At 44.6% G+C, this 16,748-nt stretch overlaps 1 protein-coding gene across 1 annotated transcript in view; it reads left to right on the top strand.

The window, feature by feature from the left end:
- The window catches only part of ASAP3 (ArfGAP with SH3 domain, ankyrin repeat and PH domain 3), a 303,602-nt gene that overhangs the window by 30,558 nt on the left and 256,296 nt on the right, over positions 1–16,748 (top strand). The window contains exon 2 of the mRNA XM_069224120.1: positions 11,382–11,454. Coding sequence (XP_069080221.1) covers positions 11,382–11,454 — 73 coding nt within the window. The remainder of the gene's footprint in view (positions 1–11,381; positions 11,455–16,748) is intronic.

Here is a 16,748-nt window from a genome sequence, read left to right as displayed (position 1 = left end):
CCATCACATAAATTCTTCAAAGAAAGGGATGCATATTTTTTCAACAGTCCACACTACTTTGCCATGGACAAGTTAGTAGTCCTAACCCAATCTAATCACGTTGTAAGATAAATAACAGTTATGAGATCAACATATACCTTTCTACGGGTCACAGATGATAAATTACATACAATGGAGAGCAGCAAATGCCAGCACCCTACAAGTCATTTATGACCAGCTACATACAACAGACAGCGGCAGCAAGGCCTACCTCCATATAGATCAGTGATGACACGCTACACACAATGGATAGTACAAAAGCCAAAGTCCCTTCTTGACCTAGACTATCCTCATCAGCGTCACAGACCCCTGCATGTGTTTTGTTGGCCAAGCATTCCACTGATGTTAATGTTGCAGAATCATGCTCCACTCTTCAAAATGGAGGATAGTAATTCTACTGTCTCATGGATGACATTGTGCTCCTCGACTTCAACATGGAAGAACTAGTAGCAAACATAGTATCACAACCACATCAATATTCTGATGATCCATAACTCTGATTATGGTCCAGCTCATGAATGTCTGATGACTATTGAGGACTTGAAGTCACAATGTAACTTTAACCAACTCCTTCAAAACAAGCTTTCCATCAGCCACTTCCAGATCAACTCATAATATTCACATGGAAATGGCTCGTGCAAATGGTAATACCTCATATCTCTAGGATAACAGACTGCAAACCATGCTGCACACAGAAACCACAGCGAACTTAACATAGTTCCTGCTACAACTGCTACGGAAAAGAGAGATATCTTCATCAGTAAAAGAGACTTCCCCCACAGTCACACAGACACCTGTACTGGACCATGAAAACCCACCTTATAAGAGCTTCCCAGAGAAGCCTCAAATGACCCAGGACCTGCCACCATGCTTCAGCATCCACCATTCCATGCATTGTTGATGAAGTGTGTCCTGTCTTCTGTTGAGGTTCACCATCTCTCCAAGATTACACATCTAACTTACAGGTCCATTACACGTGCCCTCCCCGTACCTGAGATGGGACCTTACATCTTACTAACTCCAGTAAAAGTAAATATCTGATAGAGACTTCTAGTTGCAGATTCCTTACCTTACGTTGAAACCATTCCTTCCCTCTCGCAAAGGGAAAGTGGTGCAGGTGTACATGGACAACACTACCGCCATGTGGTACTCCAAAAAACAAGGCGGGGTAGGGTCCTGGACCCTTTGTCAGGGGGCACTACGCCTATGACGCCTGCGGAGCCTACCGACGCGCAAGGGTATTGCTCAAAGAAAAATCTCCAGATCCAGTCTGACGTCTGGGGGAAATTCTAAGGTAAGGAATCTGCAACTAGAATATGTCTCTACCAGATATTTTGTTACCGACGGTAAGTAACTTGTACACTTAGCTTCAACACATAGAGCACAAATATATATTTGATTACCATAACGTCACTGGTTCTCGTTCGTTACGTGGTGCGTACTGACTGTAAGCAGTGACTGACTGGTCATGATTTTAAGTGCCAGCAAGGGAGGCTCAAACCTTCCCTCATTCTAAGAAACATGGATGGGATACTATTTAGAACGTGTAATACTAACAACAGCTATCTCCAGTGCTTAGAATGGCAGAAGAGCAGTGTAGCATGATACAAAAAACAAGTTATCCTTTTAACACAAATCATGGGTTATCTAATATCTGTATGTGTGAATACTGTGTGCAAGATGGCTCTTGATGCACTAGATCCTCAACACTAAGTATTGGCTGCATCAAATGCCATGGTTTCTGTGTTATGTCAGGTGCTTGTTACATGCATACTGAAAAGTAACTCTCCTCTGGGCAAGGTACTGAGTAGCTAAACCCAAGAGCACCGTGTAAGGATGATCAGGCTATCTAAAGGTTAACAGACGAACATCAGCTTTGGCAAAGCTAATAGGTCTGGCTGGCATTTTGAGTCCAGACTAAAACATTAACCTCATAAGTGCGGGCGCCGGCCACTGGCTTATGCCCACACACCCTCCCTGGTGTGGGTCACGAGCTTCTGTGTCTCCCCCCACCCCTTTGTGACATCAGCGTGCCATGAGGCGCTCTGACTTCACACTTTGTTTTCCCCATCAGAGCAGGAAGCAGTAGGTAAGACCACTTTCTACTCCGGTGCGGAAAACGGGCCCGAATGGGCCTCCCCACCGTTCAGGAAGGCCTCATTTAAAAGGGGAGATTCTCCCCTTTTAAACAAGGCCTTCCGGAAATGGTTTCCTGGTCCTGGATCACAGCTGTGCTGCGATCCAGGGCCAGGAAACCCCACTAGACACTAGGGATTTCACTTAATCACTTTTTTTGCCATGTTGTACATTGGTGTGGCTGAAAAATTAAAAGTTTAAAAAAGCTATGACATGGACAGCTCTGGAAGTGACTGCTTCACAGTGCTCTTTTTTGTAGCCATGCTGCTGTACAACATTCCTAAAAACATAGACAAAGTCAATATTTTGTGTAAGCAATACCAATTGGATTTGTCCGCACTATGACATAGTTAATGCCTGCTATTTCATAGTGCTTTTTTCTGTTATGGCGGGTGGGGCCTAGGCCAACATGGACCACAGGAGGAGGGTGTGAGGGGCAAGTTACTCGAAGGACACTTGGAGAGGGCAAGCAGTCCAACTTGAACTGCCAGGCCAGGTTCTCTCATAAATGGAACACAAGCAACCCAGACTCCGCTGATGTGCAAGGGTGGAACCTGTCCTGGGTTGCTTGTGTTCCGGTTCAGGGAGGGCCTGGCTGGGTAGTAAGGGCTGGACTATTCCCTTTGGATCAGGGACAAGACTGATTTGCCTATGGCTAGTCCAATCTAAGGTAGCATGGTGTTTAAAATAACTATGGACTGAGATGCGGCCTAGAGTAGTTGCCAGTGGCTCAGATTCATTGAATCATTCCACCCATCACATTTTTTTTAAGCTTCACTGTGACACCCTAAGTGGGAGGGGTATGCCCAGATGTGAGTCACAAGCACACTGTGCCTCTGGAACCAAGTTATACCTGGCTGATGAGCCCTAACTATGGTGGAACCGATCCTGAGTTGCTTGTGTTCCGGTTCAGGGAGGACCAGGCCTGGCACTTTGGGATAGACTGTTCTAATGGGAGCAGGGTCAAGACTGATTTACATATGGCTGGGTCCAATCTGAGGTAGCATGATGTGCAAAACTGGGATGGGTGGACTTGGATGCAGCCCCAAGTAATTACCATTGGCTTCGATTCATTCAAGCATTCCTACCATCACTTTTTGTATATCTAATTGCGCTGGGCTTCTGGCATGGATCGTGCTCACCTGAACCTACCTACCTTGGACTTCTGTGGTCTAGAGGAAGGAGAGTGGTGAGGAGATTTGTGTATAAAAGAAGAAGCAGCCTGTGCTAGATTCTGACAAGTTCTGGTTAAATACGCCACACATAGTCCACTCAATCTGAAGTGAACTGGTTGCAAGACAGTGAGCTCAGACACCTAACTGCTTAAGATGTGGGCTGGAGGCTAGTGAGTTTCAAAATCTGACTTGTGGTTGCTCCTTTGTTCAGAGGTTTAAGCCAGAAGCCGAATGTTAGCTTTCATATATGGATTGATAAAAAAAGGCAGCTGGGATTCAAATGGTGCTCCTGTAGAAACTAGGAGCTCTACAAATCAACAGACATGTTTGCATGTTGGTCTAGTTGGGGCTGATGGTCATGAAACACGTAATGGAAGCAAGATGGAGAGTTCCTGTGTAATAGTATAAGGGATTGAGCTTCATTGGTTCTGAGCAAGGGGAAAAGATGGAGTTGAAATTAGAGGATTCCAGAAAAGAAGAAGAGGATTTGGGATAAATTTCAGTCTCATTTATAGTTTTGATCAACCGACCAATCAAGAGGTTGGTCATGTAGCCAAGAGCCACAAAATAATCACTACTGTAAATCCCACCTGTGTGCAATAAAAGGAAGATGCTGTGCTGTTGAAGCGCTACATGTATCTGTAAAACTTTAAAAGTGATCTTTTATTAATCCAGTTTTGTTGCAAATATATATATATATATACTTGTGAAATGGCAATAAAAAATATGTAGTGTCAAAAAAATAAAACATATTTAAAAAAAGGTTCATATTGTTCTGGTCTAAATTAATGTATTCCTTAATGAAAGAGTGTTCCATAAATGCACACTACGAATGTAGACAGTGGTTTATGCAGATGTGCATATTTCAAGATCAGTGACAGGCCAAGTGTCTAGGTAGGTGAAGGAGAGGAATTCACTATCTGAAATATATCATGTTTATGTACCACCACACCTAACCTCTTTACAAACTTCAAGATAATTCAGTATTAGACAGGGTCGAACTGGCCTATAAGTCAATCAAGCCGCGCCCGAACAGCTGGTCTGACAGGTCAGTGTCTGGGCCAGTTTTTGGCTGTTGGTGGACTTGTTTTATGGCCGCAAGCATTGCCTGCAGAACTGCAGAAAACACAAATGCATGCAGTCTCCAGTGCTTTGCAAAATACCCATACAGCATGTATTTACAAGTTCAAAACTGACCTAATTTGCAAATGTGGGGCACCTTTTTAGCTAACTGGATCACTAATGGGGGGCACTTTTATTTTGGTGGCCGAACCTACTTTTTGTCCCAGTTCGATCCTGGTATTAGGCGCCAAAAAAATCAATTTGCACAAATGAGGGTCCCTCACGCTTCAATAAGTGATGCACTTGGACTTTTGCTTAGAACAGCAACATTTTGGCTAGAAATGTTGTAATGTATACATGGTGCTGAGGTAATGTGTGTGGGTGTTAACATAAGAAAAGTAAGAGTTTTGATAAATGGTACCAGTGTATGCAAAAGACTGGTAGAGACAAATCCCTATCTACTGCCTAAGGGCATATAAACACATCAGTCAAGTGTACTTTATTTAGAACGGGGTGTGGGGTGAGTAGTGTCTTTGAAGTCACATCAGATCACTTTTCAGAGGTTTTGTTGAGTTGAGTCTCCTGGAATCCTGAGACGTCTCTCATTTCACATCGTGGCCAACTGGGCTTGGATACCAGAGGCAAATGTGTTACCGCCTCAGCGTTACCAAGGATACCCGTGCTGTAAGGAGGAGCCAATCAAATCAGACGCAGCAAGCTTCCCATTGATTGGCTCCATCGTGCTCGACATGGAGCTGGAGCTGTCTCTCTCATGCTTTGGAGCCCGAGGACAAAAGAGGTTCTGGCACCAACTCCTTCCAGTTTAGGCTGCCTTCTTCCTAGCAATGACCGTTCGAGGGCACACTTGTCGAATTCGGGGTATGGAGCTGCCACTCCTGTGTCCTGTGGGAGAGTACGAACCTCGTCTGGACGAGTAATGTACCAAAAGCCCCCACGCAGACAGAGTGGGTCTCTCCGCTCTACGTTCAAGGGATGAATGCTGTGTATTCATTTTTGTAGCGCACGCGTGACATGATCAGAGATGGCCAAACATCTGAAAGCTTAAGTCAGACACCTAGCTCAGCTTGAGGTCATTTTGGATTCTCTAGCCCAAAACGAGCCCAGCTTTCCTGAGACTTCTGCCTTCCACACGCACTTTTCTCGTGCGCCTTAAATTAAAGCATACAGCTTTGATGTTAAACAAGCGAGAGTTACCCTCGAAGTGACTGAATTGTAAAATGTGAAAGTTAGAAAACGTAGGCGCAATCCTAGCTTCCCTGATTGCCCAAAGTGTGTGATCCGAGGCGTGTAGTTTACATCACCGAGCCTCTTCTATCTTAATTAACAGTTAACGCATGACTGTCCTTTTAATACTTGTATTCAGGATTTGCGACTCTCGATGTACAAAAACCTCTTGTGTCTTCATGGACTATATAATGTTGCTACATCTGTAAAACGAATCTAGCGCAAGTACAAGGTACACAGATAACCGATGTGCCTCTTAATCCAGTAATAACATTGTCTCCGGGGCCGGGGAGCAGGGGTGTTTTCAAAATCAGGTTAGAACATTAGCACTTTTAATAATCTGATGTGCGGAGGTGAACACTTTCTTCCGCTTGTTAAAGGGGTACACTTTTCTGAATTTTGACGATACTTTACATATTTTACGTGATGTTTGTTGTGTGATTTACATTCCAACTATTATCAGAGCTCGGCCTTGGCTCGGCTCTCCCTGTTTATTTGTGGGCTCGCCCGCCTCTAGTCGCGCGTAATGTTCGCTGCCCTGCACCTGTGAGGGCGCGCCCCTTGAGCGGATGCCAACCTCTCAAACTGCGAGTTTGAGGCCTGAAAATGCAGGAGTCGCATCACAGTTTAAGGTGTCCGGTTTAATAGTAATTTATGATCCTGATAGTAAACCTTAAGCTCCCTGTGCAGCGCCCCCACACACAGCCCTCCTCCACCCCCACCGAGGGAGTCGAGCACTGCTCCAGAGATGCGAGACAGGGGGCTCCCCCTCCGAGGAGGTAGAGGCAGTGACTCACTGCAGAACAACGCCAGGTACCTCGCAGGCATGTGCAGGCGGCCAAGCATTGCCAAAACAAACACACCGAGTCTGACGTGGCCCCGGGATTACAATGGCGGCCAGCCCTGCATGGTTAATGGGTGGTTATATTACATGTGTGCTCTTTAGTGACATGCGCACACCGATGTGTCAGCCCGCTCTGCAGCTGTATACCCCACTGAAATGCTGTCTTCTAATGCAGTGCACTGCACTTATATCCTCGGTGGTGGTGGTGACAACGTCAGGTATCCTTCAGCTACTTGCATAACCCACAGAGCTGTAATAGTTGGACTCCAGTTGCAAAGCGTGCAATAGGGTGTGCACAGGTATTTTTTGTTGTTAAAGCTGTCTACCATTGCAGAGCTGCCAGCTTTGTTACTTGCGAGTTTCCATTAATGTGCGCGCGGTGAGTTCATGTTAACTAAAGTACAAGATCATTTTCATCCCATTGCGTCATCATTTTTAAGCTAATCACACCGAGCCACAATGGAAATGTATGCAAATCCTTTCTCTGCAAATTTACCTTTGGCGTGATTTTTCTGTGCACAAAGGCAAGTGTTGGCAGATTTTTTTCTCTTCGAGTCTACTTTTTGTGAAGTTAGTTGATACAAGAGTCACGCTTTTCGAGCAGAAAAAGCACAAAAACCTCACGAAGTGGCAGCTTCTTCCATAGAACGTTGCAGAGGTTATATTAGAAAGCAGTAGCGACTTCCCAGACCCCTGGTCTATAGATATGAGTTGTGACCTTTCTTGCTACGTAGATAATAGCGTGTAAACACATCTTGTTAACACAAATTGTAGTGTATGTCTGATTTATAACGTATACCTTTCAGTGGAACTACAATCCGTGTAAACATGTGGAGTGAAAACGTTTAACCTCTAGCTGCCCATGGACGGTGAGCACTAAGTGCATTTTAGAAGTGCCCTGAGTATGAGGCAATGTTTTACGTCCGGAGGATGCGGGAAGGAGTATTCCCAACGTCTGTGTGCAGGACAGTGCAGGAAAACACTTAATTGTATTTACTTCACCCACGCCTCTCTGATGCATAGCCCTGTCTGACCTCATGTGGTTTTTGTTCACCGGCCTGCGGCCAGTCTCTAGGTTTGAGATTTTGTCTGTGGTTTCTGGATATCACGACTTGTTTCGCAAGTTTAAGGTTTCCTCCACGTGATCTGCAGCATTGAAACCTGTGGTACTCACATTTGGCAGAACTTTACCTGTGTGATGCCAGGATATGATGTATTGTTCAGTGGTCGAAGTCCATTAGAAAAAGAATGGGAACTGTGATGCGGAATGCAGTGGGAGCGGAGTCGGAGAACATGGGGGGGTGGGGTCAAAGGTGTGACTAAAAAAAAACAATCCGTAGTTTTTTTGGACTTTCACCATCAGTTAGCTAGATATAGAATAACATGCGCCTTAAATGAAAAGTAAATTTAGAAACATTGTTACTGATTGGGATATGCACTAGAGTACATTATGAAAACTCTATTAGTTAATGCACTGCAGAGGTCTGTGTGTAACCAGAGAACCACAGGATTAAGTCTTGGTTGGTGCAGTGAAGAAAAGTGACTTGTGTATTTTTAGTACTACACGGTCACATCCTGTGACAGAAAGCACTGTGAATATGTAATTCATTATTTCAAACTTGCATTGCACACAGTATAAGATAGACTGCCACCAAATATGAAAAATATTTAAGCTAAAATGGTTCTTCCAAAAATATAGATTTTGATAACACCCAGAGTGTACTTAGTGCAATTTTTTTTACAATACTGTCCCTTCAACACCTCCTGGTATAGTAAGCACGATATAAATACATTTACAATTAAAAGCATGCACTCCACAACCCAGTTGTTAACACATTGCAGTACCACTCAAAAAGAATAAATCATTGTCATAACAAAGCTTCAAATTGATTAGGTCAATTAAAGCCAGTAAGGTTCTAAAGCATCCTTTACATTTGCAGATTAACTCAGAGATCACCTTTGCATTTTATTATGAAAGCAGGCACCCTGGCAGGAAGGCTTGTTTACTGTCTGTCCGGCTTTGGTTTCCCCTCAGAGTAGACTCACTGAATGACACTTCAGCTGATGCATTTAAAGTGGGGTAATTGACCATCCCAAGACAGTTGTCTTTTTACATAAAGTAAGGGAACAGTGTTTCATAAATCATAAAAGTAGGGGCACGTCATAGCCCTCTGATCCTGCTCACTTTGACCACTGGTATTGTTCAGCTATACAGTAGGCATGTCTCTCGGGTTTTGCTTAGACAAATTCATTTTTGCACCATCTGTCCTGGCGAATTTCAGTCACTTTGGCACAAAAGGAGGCTGTTTTTCATGTGTTCCAGTGTAGAATTACTTAGCAATATTTATCAGAAAAGAGTTACATTACCAGAGTTTATACTGTGTGTAAAAGTTGTTCCAAATTGACTTGGTGTCTATTTTCTGTCTTTCGGAGCACTGTCAACTAAGTCGTCCAATACCCTAAGTTGATGTAAAATTGTAGTCTTTCTTCTGTGTTTGTAGAGTGTCCATGTTTTTGCTTTTCAAAATCCGGTCGTCATATCCAGTAGTGTTTGCCAGTACATGCTGCATTGCTCTAAGTATGTTTCCCTCTATATAATGTATTGTACAAGTCCCAGGTGTATGGGATCTTTATATAGGGTGGACCTAAACCAGGGGGAGACTAGTATGCTTTGCAGAAATCTGGGCATTAATAGTCACCATATGAAGGCTCTAGGACATGTTTACAAAAATAGAAGAGGATTAGTTGACATCTCAGCTACTTTCAGACATAGTTTACAAGGTGTCATAAAGTTAAAAACACAAGAATCTGCAGTACTACATCAAGGCATCTCTGGGGGGAGGGATAAGCTAAGGGGACCATCAATGAGACGAATAAGGTCTTACGTTCAGAGCTTTTAATGGGAAGATACTGTCCTGTACTAAGTACCTGCACTTCTTAAATTTGAAAGGAAGAGTACCTGCACTTCTCAGCACTGATGCAATACATGTAATGGGAGAGGGCAGGTACTTCTCATGAGCATATAGGTACTCTAAAGAGTAAGTACCTGCACTTCTGTAGTTTCATTTAAAGCAGTGCTTCAGTTCATACCTAAAGGAGCGATCGTGGTAATATATGCGGTGTGCACTTCTAGAGGATTGTTAATGGGGAAATGTGTTTATTTTCTGCATACTACGCACTTCATGTTTGTTACGAGACTCATGAAATAAATACATGTATTTTTGTGTTAATAGAGGATTGAATTGTTAGGTCTTGCCTCTAGGGAACATGCTGTTCTGACGCTTGGAGATGATCTGAACTGTGAAAAGGAGCTTTAAGCCCAGCCATTTCTACCATTTGTTGGCCTCGTTATCACTCTTCTTTGCTGTCTTGTAATTCGGCAGCACGTGAGAGGCGTCACTTCCTGAGTCACTTTCTTGTCTTTATGTGGATCATGGACAAAGAACAGATTGATTAAACCTTAACAGTCCTTCCGCAGCTCCTGCTACAATTGAGTTACAATTTTTTTTTTTTTGTGCATTTTTAAACAGAGCAATCTCAACCTGACCTGAAAGTATTTGGAACCTCTACAGAAGCACCAGGGCTTTAAGTGGTATGAAAAAACTGAGGGCTCTCAAAGAATCGTAGCCAATGCAATTAAGGGAGTGGCTTAAAAACTCATAAGCTAAAAATCTGTGCATATTGTGCCCCTGACTGGTATTTTGTGGCTTCTTTCTGTCACTGCATCCAAATATATAATACAACAAGCAACATTACACCTACAACAAGCCAGAACTATTGGCTTCGTCAATGGTTGTTAGTTGCATGAAATAAATAAGCAATAATGGCTCTGTTACATATAATATTGAAAATGCTTTGGTTCTGAAATTATGAGACTGTGAAAGTACTATAACGAGTCTCTCTAAAGTTATATCAAAGGCAGTGAAGGGTGGTACTGCAGCAGATTTAAGATTTTTTTCCCCCAGTGTGTGGGCAGAATTTGAAAGCCCTATGGGGACCGTCTCAGCAGCTGCCTTTTAGACCTACCCATGCACACTAGCAGTACCCGGCCCACTTAAGGCCCTGAGAAGCACCAGTTACATTACACAGGTTCACACTTTTCTTTTCTTTTTGGTAGGAGAGATTCAGTGGTCTTGCTAAAATCACATGATGTTGAGGCAACGATATTTGAACTTGGTTCCCCTGTTCTGAAGTCGGCGTCTCTGGCCGTACCTTACATCCTTCTTTTCCCTCTCACCCGCTCATGGTTATATTTTTTTTTAGCCGTGTTGCACAGCTGCTGTACAACTTGAAAGTTGAAACACAAAAAGCAGTTATGCGGCCATTGGTGACCGCGTCATAGCTCTTTTATTTTGTTTACTTTCTGCCATGTTACACTGCGGCTGCGCTGCAGTGCAACATGACTAAAAGAAATTGAGCAAGACGACAGTTCTCGCATAGGGGAAACCTATTGTCTTTGCCAATGCTTGTTAAAAGTTTGTGAGTTTTTAACCGCCCCGGTAGCTTCAGAAAAAAAAATGCGCCGGTGGCTCACAATAGTTGTTTTCCTTATACGTGTACACATTGTTATGAAATTTCAGGTTGCAGCCGTCTCCCTCCCACCGTAAAAGGCCTTGAAAGTCCTGGTGTGATGTCATAATGTAGATGTGACTTCCGGTGCTTGGGCCCTACCTGAGCCCTCGCCTTGCACGTGCTCCTAGCGGTGCGCCGGAGCCTGGCCCGGGTCCCGGCCGCTCTGCAGCCCTCGCGCTGGCACGGCCGAGGCCCGAGTGCATGAATGGCCCAGGGAGAGCCGCTGCGGCTGGCGCCGCTTCAGAGGCCGCGCGCCGGCGCTGCCAAGTGTTTCTCGGACACTCACCCGCCCTTTACTTCTCTTGCAGAGTCTGGAGAGCGACCAAACCGTGCTGAGCCGGATCAAGAAGTGCGTGAAGGCTGGACACGCCTCTGGACTGGGTAAGTCCTGAGAGAAGGTGCCCTGAAATGGCGTGGGTGGGGAGGCACGGAGAGATAACAGGACAGAGACTAGTAGAGGGGAAATAGGGCGGAGAGACTGAGGAGTAACAGGGAGAGAGGAGGATAGGAAGAAAGGTACCACCAAGGTGAAGGTGAGAGGGGACAGAACCTTCATCTAGGAGGGCAGCGAGGTTCGGGGCACGAGAAAGGAACATAATATGACCAAAGACGGTGAAAGTGGTAGAGTAAGGGAGGGTAGAGTCTAGAGAAGGCAAAATGGAGGGTAAAAAGGGGGAGCGGTGGAGAGCATCGAGGAGGATATCTGTACGCAGTCAGAAGGGGAGATGCCAGCAGGGTGGAAGCACAGAAGAGAGCGATGGGGAGGGTAGGGTGGGAATGTGGAATTGATGGGAAGAGGAAAGTTACGTCAGCTCTAGTCTTGGATGTTTGGTGCCCAAGGCAAAAATGTTTTGCTGTTTGGGCGCTTCTTTGTCCCAACAACAAGGCCATATAGAAGCCTACTTTGCAGTCTGTAATCCTCTTCTGTCAAATCGTGATGACATTGAAATACAGCTGACTGTGAAGGTGTTATTTATGGTTATTTATTTTATATCTATATATTTACACACACACATTTTTACTTTTGATTTATCACACTGTACTGCACATGCATCAGTTGTAATTCTCTGTGAGGCTTCTGGGTTAAGCCTTTAGAATGACAGTTGCTTGATGACTTGTCAGAATCGTTCTCTTTCCTCTCTGGAGTCTTGTACTGTATGAATTCTCTTACCATACAACTTACCTGTTGTATGATACATTTCCTGCTTCAAAAAATGTTTTTTTTTTATGTAGCACTATCCTGGAGCTGATTGGAAGTAGTGTGGAAAATATAGCGGGGACAGGATAGAGACTCCAAATAGCAGTAGGAATGGAGTCTGAAGCAGAGGTTGAAATGTGATTGATAAAGTACTGAAACTATGACTGGCTTGATGGGCAGTTGGGATAGACGGATTTCGAGAGGCAGGGATTAGTTGGAACATATTACTGCCTACAAAGGCCAAAAGTACAATGAAAACAGACCTGCGTACATTTCACAAGAAAACTATTTGGAACTGTCATTAAGTGAAATATCGGGGCAATAAAACTAGTGGAAATCTATTCCAGTTAGCTCCCGCTCACTGTGGTCTTCTGCAACGATGGGTTGGGGAGGCTGAGTGGAAAGGGGAGAAAAAATGGAAAAGTGAAGGAAAACAAGGCACAGAGGGCCTGATTACAACTTTGGCGGAGGGGCTTGATCCGTCCCAAATGTGATGGATATCTCGCCCACCGTATTAAGAGTCCATTATATCCTATGGAACTCGTAATACGGTGGCCGGGATATCTGTCGCATTTGGGACGGATTAACCCCCTCCGCCAAAGTTGTATTCAGGCTTAGAGTGTCAAGGACAGAAGGCGTACAGAATGAATAGGAGAAGGCTTAAGATGACCAGAATATCTAGCCACCTGAAAAACAACACTAGACAGTAGATGAGAAAACAGAAAAAAGATGGGCAGGGATATGAGTGGAAAGTTAAACATGTCCAAAGAGTGTTTGTTGTGGTGCCCCTTCAAATTAATTCCTCAACCCAGGCTTCATCTGCTGCAGTTCAAAGAACTAAGGGGTCAGGAGTGTATGAGTGTTTGACTCCAGTAATGACTGCATGCATCTTGACCACCATTTTTCTGACACTCAGTTCCCCAAGTACACCCCACTCCCAATGACCATCATAGGGTGTGAGCCACCCCACCGTACATGTTGTCAACATATACTCGCTTAGGGCCTATGCCTTGGGTACCCTTCCACGTTTTCACTGGCGGTAGTTGTGTGTTGCAGTAGTTTCAGAGCAATGCACATGGTCAGCTGGAGCAATTCTGTCTATCTCCTGGATGTGCCTGGTCAAATGCATGGTTAAAATATGGCCAAATCCATGTGTGTTACACCATATAGAAACTGTGGATAACAATGTTTGTTCATGAACATAAAAGAGTGAAGAAATGACCAAAAGCTCCATATTGGATGGGTCCTAATTTCTGTCTACCTGAAACCATTTTTATGTTTAGCCTAAAAGACAGCTCAAACTGTTTGGTTCCAAATACCTTTTGTGGGCTTTCCAAAAACTTAATTGAGAATAGAGCCCCCCCATTGCTTACCATCGGTTGGCTTTATTGTCACTCATTTACTTTTTATTTAATGGCTTTCCTTGTCTGTCTTGTGTTTGTTCCTCCCCTGGAGCATAGCTTCTTTACCATCTTCTAGACTGGCTGACTTGTATTCTTACAATGCTTACTTTTAGGGTACTACTTTTTTAGCTCTCATCTACTAGGCAGTGCATGTGCTGTCTCTTGCAAGACATATTGTTAGCTTACAGTGGGCTTTAGAGCCCGCCCTTTGCTTACATTTTGTTAGCTTTCTTGTCACTCGTTTGCTTGCTTCTTATTCATTGGCTTTTGTGAGACTTCCTCCCTCTTCTTGTATTTGTCCCTATACTGGAGCGTGAACTCATTACCATGTCCTTCCAGTGCTGCCTTTCCCAGCATTACTTTTGAGGTCTCACCTGAGACAGCACTTGCACGGTCAATTAAGATAATCTGTTGCTTCTTTAAAAAAAAAAAAAAAAAAAAGGCACTTTTAACTTGCCTATTGTCATTGGATGGCTTCATTTGTCAGTCTCATTTCCTTTTTAGGTCGAGTGTAGCAGCGCGCAAGCACTGGTTTTCCCGACGTGTAGTTATCTATTTGGGCTTTTAACCACGCCCACCTCACACCCATCAGTTCACCATTCGTGGGCTTGCCCTTCAAAAATCCTTTTTTATCATTGGTAAATGCTTTACGTTTGTCCCTCCTTGGGACAGTTTGGTTACCGCCTTGGGCATTGCCCCTGTTACATGGCTAACTGCACTTCTGCTGGTAACTTTGACTGTGAGCGAGCTTCTTTTTCCCTTTGTGCGTCTCCTCCAAGCTAATGCTCATGCGGCCGTCGGCTCGCTTATGTGAAACTGTTTTACTTTTCATTTTTTTCATGTGCCTGCAGAGATACTGTTTTTAAAAATGTCAAACTGCAGCACTCCATCAGAGAGCATCTTATTTGCAGGCTGTCTCTACACGCTGCTCCGACATCATGTACATTCGTTCCTTCTTGCAGTTTCCGCCACCTCCTCGCTGTCCCCATTGCTTGCCCATCCACCGATCTCCCCCTAACCAGTTATTGCTTTTCCTTGCATTGCTGCGTTCTGTTTCCACACTTCCTCCCTTCCGTCTCTGCTCAAGGTTGAGGGGAGAGCAGGCCAGGTGAATATCTGCAATATTTGACGCACTTTTTGCGAGCACTACAATTTTTGTATTATTGTGTTTTGTTGCGTTAGCTGTGCTTTTTATGGGAGATGGGGCTTACATGCTGCTGAACGGGCTGGTCTGTCAATTTGTGATCGAGAGCTCTTTCTTGCTCCCCTGCTCCCTCCACGCCAGACGCTCTCCCTGCTCGAATTTCACATAGCGCTGCTACCCCTAGTCCCTTAGTGGGTGTGCAATTGGCATTTATCACAATATCATGCATGCAACATAATAAATGCTAGGACAACATTTTGTGGGTATAATATGTCGCAAGTTTATTATTTACACAGGTTGGGTTAGCTTACGGGCGATCCCGGTGTCAGCGATGAGTTTCTTAAACATTGGCCGACACCCATCCTGAGAAAGCTAGAGCTGTTCCATCTGGTGTTCTCTGCACCAGCACGCTTAGCATCTTACAGCTCGTTCCTTTATTGTGGTTTACCACTTTATCAATTTGTCATGCTCCTGACAAGTCAGAGCGAGACCCAGGCCAGTCTCCACAGTTGCTCAGGATTCCAACTGTCCCTTGCGGGATTAAGGAGCGCCGTCACATCATCCCAGGCCCCGCCGTAAAAGGCTCCAAGTAGCCTGAGGAATAGCTTTTTGCTCCAGGAATCACCATCTGGAGGCCTTTTAATCATTTATAGCTTTAGGATCGCCCTGTAACTCCGCTTTGCGACGTTTCTTGATGTTCCTGTTGAGAAATTCATGTTGTAAACACCTCTTTCACATATGTAATCACCTCTTCATCTCTGAATGCATGAGCTTGTTTGCCCTGTCGTAGGGGTGGGTGGGAGGTTGCTCGCCTTTCGCCAAAAGAGGCCCAGCCCTGGGAGGTCACCCCTTAAATGGACCTCCTGGCCTCACTCCTCCCTCCTCGCACCTTTTGGGGCCATAAACCGGGGGTGGACCACCCTCCCTAGTACGGAGGCCCCCCTGGCCAATTTTTCCTCTAACAGGGGAGCGACGCTAAGAAGCTGTCCCCTTTATTGTCGCCCTACGTGCGACGTGGCCAGCCACATTCCTGCTGGCCTCTCCCAGTTTCACCTCCCTTCTTGCAGCATTGAGCCTCTGTGCTGTGCTCGCCCTGTCTTGCAGTCATTGCTAGAGAGGACAAAACCCACAGACTCACTAGAGAGCCAGACCCTGGACAGCTCACACTCAAACACGGCAAAGAAGGAACCTGCAGTGATTGCCTGCCTGCTCTTTCTCTGCTTCCTGTGTGCCGTAAAGTCCACCAACCAGGAGGTATAAAATAAGAGGGTTAATCCTGGGACAACCCCACCCTGAGATATAACCTCATCTTTTCACTAGGAACGCGGTGGTCTCCTGACTACCAAATTTGTGCTGATGTGCTGCTGTTCTAGAGCGCTGCAGACACTGTGGTATTGGGTCCTGCAGTGCTGTGTTTCTGTTTTGAGGTTGTTACATCTCTTTCTGTAAGCTTTCACTCTTTTGAAAAAGTGGTAATTGCTACATGGCTATTTGGCAAGAGATTGTAAAAGTAGCACCTTGATACTTTATTTACACTTGCTGAGGACCTGGTTTACTTGTCCAGTATGTTTCACAATAGTGCTTCCATTTGTGAATACCTATACTCAAGATATAATTTTATATGGATTTAATTTGCTTTGGCCGCCGTTGATCAGCCCTATGCATTTCGTGCATCAGTTTCATTGCTGTGAAGTAGCACATTTTTAGGTTTTGCCTGCACAGTTCTTGCAAAATCTCTTAAAATAAAAAAAATAAAAAATCTTAAAAGGGGCTTAGAGCCCACCCTGAGCCCGATTCTTGGGTGCCTTATCCATCTGCATTGTGACAAATGGCCATTTTCCTACCCAGCTGCTTTATGCATGCTTCTATCTAGTGCAAGATTCTGAGCCACAGTAACTTCTGCATTCTGCCCCTTTTCCCTTGTATACCT

The sequence above is a fragment of the Pleurodeles waltl genome, chromosome 3_1 (genome assembly GCF_031143425.1).
Source record: "Pleurodeles waltl isolate 20211129_DDA chromosome 3_1, aPleWal1.hap1.20221129, whole genome shotgun sequence".
Lineage (NCBI taxonomy): Eukaryota > Metazoa > Chordata > Amphibia > Caudata > Salamandridae > Pleurodeles > Pleurodeles waltl.
The sequence above is the reverse complement of the archived record's forward strand: the minus strand, read 5'-3'. Positions and strand labels throughout refer to the sequence as shown.